Consider the following 12535-nt stretch of genomic DNA (forward strand, 5'->3'; position numbering starts at 1 on the left):
AGTTTTTTTCATCTCTAAGAAATAGAGGAAAAATGAATCAACATGAGGTTCTCAGCCCTAACAGAGAACTTCCCACTTTTAATCCTTCAATATACAGTATACCAACTTCTCAGGAAGTCTTACTGGTTTTCTGAATTCCCACTTTGTGCTGAAAAAGTGATTGTGCTTACAAACACTGGCAAGCAAATGTTTTATAGATGCAAATCAACTGGATGGCCCAGCATATAGTCTATGTTTACTGTAATACAGAAGAATTCAAAGCATACTTTAAATTCTTTTTATATAGGACCACAACTAACTAGAGAACGAGCTGTTTTCAAAACATAAAAAAGATGTAAAAGGTGGATTGAAGCATTAGGTATCTCAGTAGAAGGATATGGTGTTCACAAGCACGTAGGAAAAAAAGAGACTGGAGTAAGTTCAACCATTGATCAATGAAAAGTTGTGGGTTTTTTTTAACATTACCTCCATCCTCACTGGTAAGTCTTCTGCTTCTGTGATCTCAGAGCTAAAAGTATATTCAGATTCATTGCTACTGTGAGTTGAATCCGTTCTTTTGTGTCCAGGCTTGGGGATGTTCTGGAGTGCAAATGAAACAAATCAATACCACTATATGGTTTTTGCTGTGACTGTCTCTTTACAACCTATAATTTAGCTTGCAATATTTGGTGTTATTTCACAGCTATGAAAATTTATAAGAAAAGATTTTTGATTCTGGTGTCTCATGCCACCTAAAGCCTATGAGATGTAGTACACAATCAAATCCATGGAGACAGGTCAGATCCTACACCATCAAGTTTTGCTGCAGAAAGCAGAATCAAGCAACACCACAGCATTTTGTGGGAAAGAAAAGCTCCGTTTACAGGAAGCACAGGCAGCAATTCTCTAACTTCCTAGACATACACTATACTGAGGAATATTTTTTCTTCCTGCCACATAAAATATTCTTAGAATTCCTACTTAAAATTTAACACTGGATGAGCATGGTACAAACAACCCTAGCACATGGGAACAGCTTTGGGGCAAAATAAGGGCACACGGCACATGCAGTATCACTAGTAAAGTCACAGCAGAAATTTAGCCTTCTTCGCAAACACGAAAATAAAAACAAAATCTAAAAAAATCAACCACATTTTAAATGTATTTGGCTGAGCTAATCTAATTGATCAATTTTTAAAAGGACAAATTATCTTTTCAGGTATAGGTCACCACCACACAGCTGACAGCAGAAGCAGTTACTAACTTATACCATTAGATTCTGCCTAAATACATTTGTGAACAGCTTTTGATTTCTCAGATGTTTAGCCACTTACCACCATTAAGTTCATTTCATCCTTGAGATCATCATACCGCTCCTCTAAACGGCTGAACTCATTCAGCAGGTTCTGGTACCGTAACCGTTCATCATTCAGATCTAGCTCTAGCTGTTTTGTTTCCTCCACTAGCTTCTTTTCCATCGTCTCTGCCACAGAGAACAGGAATCCAAAGTGAGAACTCCAGTTCTACCTACCATGCAGCGCACCCATCCTGGAGGTACAGGCATGTGTCTGCACCAGGAACACAGATGGTGAAACAGTCTGCTGTTTCAAGCTGGTGTGTGGTATTCATGCTTCTGCAGGCAAACATTAAGCCGAATATATGAAGGACCAAAGCATTATTGTGGTAACCACAGAGGGGTTCACCAGTCAAGTTAGTTATTCTGCTAATACCTTGCATTAGTAATTCCAGGAGGGAGGAAGAAGGGGCACTAGCCCAGTGCTGTGTTATGTAAAAAGTAAAATGTGAGATGCTTTACGCCTCAAGCACACTGACCCTCCTCATTGCAGCTGCCTCCATCACAGCCTTTGCATCCAGAGTTATGCTATTCAGAAGAGCTGCAGTAGATTAACTGTATTAAATATCAGAGCCTTCTTTTTAAAAGTAAAATGCTTTGTAACAGTCACCCTCAGCAAAAAGACCCCAAATCCTTAGGACTTCACAGAAACTCAAATAGTAAATAGTTTTGATGCACGTGAGTTCTTAAAACAAAGAAATGAAACTATTAAGCTAAAAAGGAATGTAAACTAAGGCAAATTAGCCCAGTCTATGCAGTAGAATGATGCCTTACAAGGTAGCATGAAGTAGAAAACCTGAGTGAAGAGAACAGAGCCAACCTGTTATTTCCCTCGCCTGGTCATGGATGCGGCGGTTCAGCTCCTCCTTTTCTGTTTTCAGTAATGTGTTCTGCTCTTTCAGCTCCGACACCAGCTACACAGATGATAAAATATCTGACTCAGAATGCAGTTCATCTTTCATCAGTAGCTCTAACAGAAACTACATCCTTGTTGTAAAAGTTCAAATACTTAAAAGTTTTCCTCAGAGAATGAAATCAGTGAACTAAGTTAATGACACCTTCATTTCCTAAATTACATGACTTAAATATGACCCACTACAGATTCCTCTTTATGTTCTGCACTCCCATTTCTGATCAGATGCCAAAACTGCCTTGAACCATTCCACTGTGCCATAGTATTTTTCAGTAAAGTCCCAAAGGCATAATTTATTCCTTAAAACAGAAATGTTCCTAAAACAGGAACAAATTTGGTAGTTCTGTTGTATATTCCATTGCGTTGGGTAACACCATAATCTAACATCTTGCCTCTGCCCAAAAGTTGTACCACTTTAACCATGCAAAGGTTTGCCAGTTACTCATTTGTCTCTGATTATGGTTACTACACATTCCTTTTGCTTAATCAATTAATATTTTTCCTTATGTTTATCTGATCTTGAAATGTATCACTGCAGCATCACATAATGACGGAATGGTTCTTTCAATATTCAAAACTTGCACTGTTATCAGCAAGTAATCTTGACAGGAAACAACCTGTTTGATATGTTCATGGTTAAAGCAAAGATAAGGGGTCAGTCAAAACCTGTTGAACTAGACTGTGCATACATACATGTGTTTAGTAGGCTAATTGTTTAAATTAGGTAGGATGAAAGTAGGTACCTTTGAATACTGTGTATTGGACAGATTTCTGATATCTATGCGATTACATTCTCTAGGTAGGTAAAATTATTTCTTTTTATGAATTCACTACCTCTAACTAATTGAGGAAGCTTAAGTATTTGGATTTGCAAATACTTTCCATATCAAGATCTGAATAGACTGAATACATAAATTTACATACAGTATATAGATTTAGTATATTATTCTACCATAGGTGTAGTTATTTAGGTATCAAGCCTGGTTAGGATTGTACAGGTACAACATTGCTTAAAAATACTGTAAAAATATCAGCCACACAAGTGAAGCAGTTAAGCCTGGGCAAAACCTGAGTGGAAACCAAGCCCCTATAAATCTTCTCATGCATCTGAGACTGCATACTTGCCTGCTCAGTTTCATGTTTGTATTTGTCTGCCCATTCCTCAATGGTCTTCTTCTCAGACTGAGTTTGGTGCAGCTCCTTCCGGAGCTTGGCAATCTCCTCCTGAAGGCTGAGGACACGGTTGGTTGCGTTCTTAGCCTCCTCCTCACTCATCCGAAGCCTTTCCACATCACTCCGCAGCTTTTCTGTCTCCGTACTGTACGTGATCTCCAGGTTGCTCAGCTTCTCCAGCAGAGATTTGTACTCTTTGTTCTTTGCAAAACACAACACATAGCAGCTGTTGGAGAAGTTCTGGTTTAAGGGAGCCTTCTATTTCCCTATAGAATATACCCAGACATGGGAGCAAAAGAGCAGCTTCCCCATTTCCAAAAAGTTTCAGTCTGTTTTTGGAGAATTGCTTAACAAGGTGACAGAACAGTTCAGTCTCTAAGCCTGCACATTAACATCCTAAATTAAAATCAGACGGGGAGCCCACACACATCACACATGATCACCTCACCTTCCCCCATTTGAACACTGACGTGCTTCAAATGAAATACAGACGTTAAGGGAGTAGATGTTTTCTCTCAGTGCTGCTGAGACACACAAACTGACACTTTACTGTTCCAGTTCTGCTGTCGCGTCCCTTTCTCTTCTGTCAATGTTCTTCAGCAGAAGAGAGAACTGATACCTTACAATGCAAATTCAGTGCATTTTTCTGTGAAAGCTGACGGTGCTACTAAGAAAGGTAATACAAGATTTCTAAATATTTTCCCTGAGGCCAGAGACATTTTACCTGCTCATCAATTTTTCGCTGTAGTTGCATGATCTTGTTCTCCAAGCCAATGTGAAGCTTCTTGTAGCGTTCTACAGACCGGGCCTCTATCTTCAGTTTCTTCAGCTCCCTCTTGGCCATCATGCGCCGGTAACAGCATTGCAAGTAAACAATTGCCTTCAAGGTCCTACAGTAGTGCACTCGAGCCAGCCAACCTCTTACATGTTTCTGAATAATAATAGACTTGTGCTCCCGAAGCATCTACAGTTAAGAAAAAACACCACAAGGGGTATTAGAGTTGCCAACTACACCTGCTCAGTTAAACAGACTCCATAATGAGAGGTGTAAACATGGTGTACACATAGAGACACCTTAGCCTGAAAAGAGAAACTTCTGGTGAAGAGTAACAAGAAGTGAATATGGAATTAATTTAAGAAAAAAAGAACAGGAAAAGACAACAGGAATAAGGAAGATGACAGGGAATAAAATGAAAAGGAACCAGAAGGGAAAACATGGAAAGAAAGAACTGGAGGTACACTGAAGAACGAGGCATTCCTTTGTGTTGACGTCAGATCCAAGCTAATTACAAAAATACATGGTACCTGTTGGCAAGATTACAAATACAGTCCTTTTTTTTTTTTTCCCCTGCATCTTTTATCTTGAAACATCTTAGAATCATTAACATATGCTGCATAGGATTCATCAATACAAAGTGTAAAATTACCACACTTGATATGCAGTGCAGGTAGTACACACTAGAACCTAGAGTAAACTGTAGCAGCTGTTAAAAACAGCAGCCATAGTCTAGCTAACCAAACTACAAGTTCCAGTCAGTTTTCCTTTTTTGACACGCCAGCGTCAAAAAATCTCCATTTATTGTAATGACTAATTATATATTATAATAAATCTAACTTACTTCATGACAGACATTTCAACCATAGCTTTGAGGTATGAAAAAAAACCAAAAAACAATTTTCAAAAATAATTTTTAATGAAAAGCAGTGAAGAATGCCAGCAACCTTCATCAGTGTGTTAGCCAGAGGCTTCCACTAGGAAGAGTATACCACTTGTTTTTGGATCCTTCACCCACTGATTCAATCACAGATACCCCAGGTCTGGAGCACCTGAATTCCAGCAGACCACAGCTATGCTTGGAGAGGCCCAAACCCACAAGGCTTCCAGGACTCTGAGAACTCTAGAGTTCACTTCATAAAGCTTCTGCAGATTAAACAGTTTATTCTAAAGAACAAAACTATTTAAGATTTTATGTTACTTCTTGGATTTGATAGTTTAAAGATCCTATGCAGTTCACATTCTTACACTAATTTACCACAAAGCAGATAAGACAAACTAGTAGGGTAACAACAATTTTATTTTCTTTTATACTTCTTAGCAAATGAACTCAAATGTGTTAGAAGTGTTGCATTTCCAGATCAATGAATTTAAAAGGTTCACCGGCAAAGTGGCAAGATTATAAGATACATAAACTTTCCCCCTTAGCATTTATTTCTGAAAAGCAAAAAAAAGAGACTTGACATACCAGCACTTGGTTAAATAGCACACTGAGGTAAGGAAATAGTGCTCTCAACAGTACAGCAAGGTCAAAAGCCAAAGTCCTTCTGACTGCATGTCATGCAGTTAGCATTCCTGCCTCCTCCTTACACGTTTCCTGGAATAGTCCTTCAGGTTACCTGTGTGTGCCCGAGCAGCTCGAATACAACTAGCTTTCAACAGAATTTTCACCTCAAGTTTGAAAGCAACAAGTCCCATAAAATACCTCCATCGTGCAGGGATGGTCCTCATCTGCCAGTGAATTCTCACACTCATGCAATCCAGTGAGGCAACAGACCACTCCAACATAAGGTAAGAGTAGCAGAGAAGTTACTTAATTTACGAGAAAAGCTTTTGCAAAAGCTGTGGAGGAACTAAACTCCTTGTTAAGCTGAGAAGCACACTGCAGTGTCTCGGGCCAAAGCTTTCGCCAGGATGTGCGAGATAGATGATTCAACCATTTTAAATTCCTTGTATTAGTCATGTGACTGCAACACATGCCCTCTCTTCTAACAACAACAACAGGTACCTTTCACAATCCTAACGAACAACAAGCGTACTGTATATTAGAGTCACAGCTCAGCCCAGCATGCTGTCATAGGGCAGCCTTTCGGTTTCACTCATTTGCAGGTATCATGAACTTCGGAACAACCGTGTTTTCCTCCCCATGGTATGCAGAGCCTGTGCTTCTCTCTCTGGCCATCCCTGTATCTCAGCTTTAATAAAATTCCACCTTTAGAGGACAACATATACACAGCACACTGCGTTTTACTGCGGTAAACAATTCGCTGCTCGAGGGGGATACTCCCTGACAGGCAAGTCTGACCACCCGTTACAGGGATCTCTCCAGAAATCCACCATCTCTGTTAAGAGGGAATACAACAGGATTATAAAACCCTGTGCTACAGGACAGATGCAGTGTCTATCACTCACGCGACTAACTTCAGGCTACAGAATCGTCTCCCATTTTCCTAAGGATGTCTTTTAGTCCACATATTGCTGTGACCCATGTCTCACTTTGTCACATCTGTCAGATCATTGTTAAAAATGTATCTTACATAATCTCACAACATAAAATGTGGTTTGTAATAATGAAAATGCTAAGAATTCCAATGAAAAGGCAAGTCGATACCTGCACAAAAGAACAGCCAAGTCAAGCACAGGGATCTTACTACTTAGAAATTCTTATCAAGGATTAATTGTTTTCAAAGTTTCTGGTTAGTGTATATTAAAACACTAATTTAGACACATTCACATGTGACTGTGCAGGCAACTTTAATACAAATTAAAAGTATGCAGAAACTTCAAATATAGAAGAGAAACACATGGAACAAGCACTAGTTGGCTTTTGGTTATATGCTGCTTGGGAAAAAAATATAACTCTTTTGGCTAACTTTTCAGTGAAATACAGGCTGACTTTTGAGCCTAGTTAAAACAATTCATGTAGACAAAAGTGCCATAAAACATGTTGGCATTTTGTAGTCCAATCATATGAATCATAATTCTGTTTCCAGCCCTGTAACCACTGAAAAGCAAATTCTAATCTCTCAATAGAGCTTTTATTTTTTATCAAGCATAATGAGGAAAATATTATCACTATCACTAGGACAGTGTTATATCAATTTCTCTCCAAAGAGCCCCCAACATCGGTATATTAAAAAAACAACACCCACCCACCCCCCTTTAGTTTTAATCTCCTATTTTTGTGGGTATCTCTACACTAACATTAATCTCCTTCAATATATTCAATCAGCCATTTCAGAATCACTGAAATTAGGGATGGCATAGGAATAGTAGTGCATCAGATATGTATACTGACGTGAGCAATACCGATTTGGACTCATGGAGGCACATTCACACAAGGCCATTTTCAGTATTTATTGTAAGTGCCTCGACATTCTATGTAACAAATGAAGACGTTTTCTCAAGAGAAATGCTGTAAATCCCTGTTAGATTCTCCACTGACTGCACTAAAAGTCCAGGTACATCCGTATTAGATGACAAAGTGAATATCACTAAAATGACAACTTCATTGATTGCAGTATCAGGTCTTTCTAATTTCCAGGTGCTGTCTTCAATCCATGCTGTGATATTTTGTTTGCGCATTATGCGTAACAGCACACACATGAACTATTCAGATTCCCAAGGGGACACAACAGAAAAGCTTTGTCCCGAAGGTATGTGGAAATAAAGCTAGAGTGAAGAAGTAAAACATTACGATTTCTTACCATTTGGTACTTGCATCTGGCCATGTAACCTCTTAAGAGAGCCTGAAGAGCAATAGTAGCAGCTCGCATGCATTGGTATCGTTTGTGGACCACATACATGCGCTGGAACTTCTGAATAGTGATGGCAGCCCGTGTTCTCCACAGGAACTTGGCATAGCTAAGCAAGAAGATTACAAATAATACTTGTAATTATTTTCCAGAGCCTGAATACTATATTTTTTTACATCTTGTAATTTTACCCGCTTTCTCAAGAGCTACGTTTTCTACTTCAGTTTCTTCCTAATGTTGCCAGTGATACAGCGTATTTACTTGCTATTCTACTGTACGGCAGTACAGCAGACTGACAAATTAACAGAAGCCTTGTAAGGTTTTACAGGGAGACGTTTTCACTTCCTCTGAGAGCTGTGCTATAGAACTGACAAAATAAACTCATCTTAATTTCTCATCGCCTTTTCTCCAGCTTTAAAGCATTTCCACGATGCCACCTACCAGGTCTCTTCTCTTAACCTCAAACTGTAGAAAATGTTTACTTGTCCTCTCAGCAAGAATTACAAAACATCTTGACATAAGCCTCTTTCCAAAGGTTGATTCTTACAGTCTTCATAACCACCTTGTCTTTGAACAATACCACCTGCATTCCTACCCTTTCCTCTGGCCCATCCATGGCCATCCCTCTGAAGTCAATCCAAACAAATGACTCTGGTTATCTCCTTTACAGCTGTACCCTGGATGAGGAATGGCTTCTCCAGCAGGACAGACTGACCCAGCTGGGAGGGCACATGGAAACTGGGCAATAAGGACTCAGCCAAGAGTCCTGCTTTACCTCACCTGCAAGATACCTCCTAGTACTACTTGTACTCTGCTCCCACTAACGACATACTGTCCTAAGCATCATACAGCCAGCATGCTACTGTCCTCTCAAGGAAGGTCATAAACAGGCAGGACAGACACACTCATTATATTCAATTTCCTTCATTTCCCTGGAAAATCATTTCCTCTCAGCCAGTGTAGGAAGGAGAGAACAAATGTATCACATTTAAATGTCCTACTTAAAGGGATCTGAATTGAGGCTAGTGTGGGTTTTCCCACGAGCATTGCTTACCATCGTGCTTGGTACCCTCTGACATATCTCTGAATGGTGATGGCAGCCTTCCTCATACGCACGTACTTCTTTCGCATCAGCCAGCCTCGGATTGTCTTTTGGATGCGGATACAGGCAGCTCTCAACTTATCTGCCCTTATTTTTTCCAGATAGGCTACTTGACCAGCCCGGAAAAATATTTTTGTCTTCCCAAACTGGTACTTATCCTTGTCCTATTTTCAGAGGTAAAAAGAGGATCAGTTACAGTATTAAATGTTAGTGGATTAAAAAAAAAGGCTCGAAGGGCTAAATGAAAGTACAGTTAGTAAAGAGGTAAAATTATGTAATATTTCACGTAAACCTAGACTTAGATTAAGTAGTGGAGAAGAGTATTTTCTCTATATGATTCTGTTAACAAATTAATATAATAAGGCCACAAGCATGGCCTAAAGAAGTAATGTGAGATTTTTGCTGAGACAAGAATGCCATAAAGATTGTAAGAGATGTGGAGGTGACGAAGGGGCCCAGATGATGAAAGCAATACAGGCAATGTACAGTTTCCTGCTTGAATTGTAGATGACCCCTCTGAACGGTCCATCTTCAACCATATTACGCAGTACAAAAAAAAACAGCTGGGGCTTCAAACATTTATGCGTCGTTTACTGCATCAGGACTAAGCCAGAACAAAGCATCTCACTGCTGCTCAAACACATCTGAAATTTCAGAATTAAACCAGAAAGAGAATAATATTCTATGTCTATAGGCTGTAGTACTCCTTGGAGGGAAAAAATGCAAATATACAAAGGTACACTGAAAGAAATTAATTTTGTTGACTGTTTGATGTTAAGTTAAAAGGAACAGCAGTCAAAGAGCTACAGCTTAGGATACATTTAACACTACACATTAACACTATAAATACAGATACATGCATATAAACCAAAAGATTTTAGTTAGGTCCACCCAATGACACAGAATTTGAAAAGCTGAGCCCCAACCTGCCTGCACTGTGTAGGTTTTTTTGTTTCCATAAACCTGCTAACATTGGCATTGCACTTCAGCAAGGTAAGCTTTGTTGCTTTTATATCTTCAATAAACTTTTTCTCTTTCTCTCCCTAACTGATACTTCTGAGTAAGTCTCAGTTAACCACCTTCTACTGAGAACTGGCTGGAACAGTCTCTTTGGAGCCTGCCTGCACTCCGCTGTTCATCAGTCGTTAAGATATTCCAAAAAACACATCAGTTCAGGTGCAACACTGGTGGTGCGGATGGCATAGCCTGGGAATGTAGGCCCGCAACTGGAGGTAGGAGGCAAAGCAAGAGGCTGCTGAGGTATAAGGACAGCCACGGTGCTAAGCAGAGAGACAATATCATGAGGATGAAAGGAGTGAAAAAGGTGGCCAGCATAAGAGCTAGGAGGAGCAGTGTGAAAGACACAAACATATACACCTCCACATTAGAAAACCTCCAGATAACTATACCTCACTTAAGGTGTGTTAATACATCCTTATTAGGATGCATTAACATCCTAATGCTAATAGAGGCAAGGTAAGGCTCACTCTCAACCCACCCACGCTTAAAAACACAGTCTTCCTTTCCTGTGATACATTGGGAAATTCTACAGTTCCTGTGCTAATATTGGTGGTTTAGTACTTTGTAGAAGTACTAAAGCAGTGTGGCTACGAGGGACTAAGGGATGCTGTCTTTACTCCTTCAGATTCCAAATGCTCTCAGCACTAAGTCTAGTACCAGAATCAGCTTCTCCAGGACATTTTTACATGTCTGCTTTCGGTCACTAAGGACATCTCTCTGCTTCATCAGAACACGGTAACGGCTGAAGAATTCTTGGTATGTCCACCTGTCCCAAAAACAGAGACAGTGTCAGTCCCAACAATGAATAATTCTCTTAAAAAGAAGAATTGAAGCTGAAAGCAATCTAAAAAGTGGCAAACACACCTGGAAGGGAAGCCAGCTGCACTGATTCGGATGGTCTCCAGGACACCACAAGCTCTCAGCTGCTGCACGGCCCGCTTTTCATCGAACCTACATAGGAATAAAAAGAGCCTGTGGGTGTGGGGCTAGTTTTGCATTACATGGAATGCGTGGCCCTGCGCACACGCAGGGCAGGAGTGGCACGGAGGGGGAGCAGGGGTGGGATGTGATGGATGGTTAACAAGTCCAGCTAGTGCTTCTGCGACTCAGCGGTAACAGAGGACAGCCTGACAGGGGAACTGCCCAAGCCCGTCAGCTGCTGCAATCTGCTCATCCTGTGCTGCTTCCCTCTGGCCTACTAATAGCCATGGGAGTCTCTGTGTGCCCAGATTTCAAGCAGATGTTTGAGAAAAGCTCTAAGCAAGTTCATATATGAAAAAAAGGTAAGGAATAAGATGCTGGAATCTGCAAAAGCAAATTCCAGCAAATGTCAAATGAACTCAAGGAGCACAAACTGCCAGTCACATTTACAGCAGCTAGCAATGAAAATGCTGGGGGTTTTTTTCCATGTATCACCATAAACCAAAAAAAAGCATCAGGAAGTATTTCTCCCTCTATTCATCACAACACATCTCCTGCTCTAAGTACACGTACACAGGAACAGCGAGTGCATAACAAGAGAAAGGAGACACATCACTCCTGAGCCAGCAAGGTTTAGCAGAACCTTGATCCTCCGAGGCCTTGGGCAATTCCCTCCCATGCACATGCTACACAAACCATACGTGAACCAGCTTACGTGAACGGAAACTTGAAGTCGTTAGGCTTAATACAGCGCACGTAGTGTGGAGTTGTAGCGTTCAGGGTTTCCATCAGCAGATGGAGAGAGTTTCGAAACTTTTTGAAAAAGGAAAAGGGAAAAATATCAGGGAATAGCCTCAATAAGCCCAGTAATGCTTGAGATAATCTCAGGAAGTGGACCTACGGATATTTGTTTATTTGTAAAAATAAACACCATCTTGTTTTTGTTATGGCAATAGATTTTAGTTTCAGGTACCATCTTTGGGTGAATTATGTTGCAGAGAGACTTCTGAATGTTAGGCTTTACAGGAGTAAAACTCCCATACCAGAATGTGAGAAATTAGAAAACCACAGGATAGGCTGAGTTATTTTCAGATTTGACTGTCTCGTCTACCCTAATCTTCATCTAATCCATCTCTTCATGACTAAACCTCATGGCATATTACTAAATAGCCACTTAATTTTAAATAAATTTTAAATCAAATTTAAAATTGAGTGGTAAAAAAAAAGTATCAATTTCTTCAGCTCTACTCAACCCTATGTCAGACCTACTGAAAACAACAAGTCCAATATCCAAGAGTTTTAAGGAGGTTCACTTTTAAAAAAGTATCAAGACCACAAATATCTAACATACTGCAGTATATCCTTCTAACCACAGAATACCCCAATAGGTAAAGAAAACAATGAAAACATGTCTTAGATGTTTTAGAAGTATTGGGATATATCTCCCTCTTTCTGTTGAGCTCATGATTTTAAGCCAGCCTCTATTTCTACAGAGTACATGGTAAAAAGCACTTTTGTATTAGCTTTCTTTAAAATTTATAAA

General features: G+C 39.9%; 1 protein-coding gene across 1 annotated transcript in view; it reads right to left on the reverse strand.

Annotated features, from left to right (window-relative positions):
* The window catches only part of MYO5A (myosin VA), a gene marked incomplete at both ends in the record, with an annotated part of 101240 nt that overhangs the window by 22848 nt on the left and 65857 nt on the right, over positions 1–12535 (reverse strand). Inside the window, 10 exons of the mRNA XM_082005200.1 lie at positions 466–579; positions 1314–1462; positions 2154–2247; positions 3372–3620; positions 4144–4383; positions 7902–8058; positions 9004–9215; positions 10729–10837; positions 10936–11022; positions 11708–11805. Coding sequence (XP_081861326.1) covers positions 466–579; positions 1314–1462; positions 2154–2247; positions 3372–3620; positions 4144–4383; positions 7902–8058; positions 9004–9215; positions 10729–10837; positions 10936–11022; positions 11708–11805 — 1509 coding nt within the window. The remainder of the gene's footprint in view (positions 1–465; positions 580–1313; positions 1463–2153; positions 2248–3371; positions 3621–4143; positions 4384–7901; positions 8059–9003; positions 9216–10728; positions 10838–10935; positions 11023–11707; positions 11806–12535) is intronic.

Source organism: Phaethon aethereus (assembly GCF_964289735.1).
Source record: "Phaethon aethereus genome assembly, chromosome: 12".
In the NCBI taxonomy this organism is placed as follows: Eukaryota; Metazoa; Chordata; class Aves; order Phaethontiformes; family Phaethontidae; genus Phaethon; species Phaethon aethereus.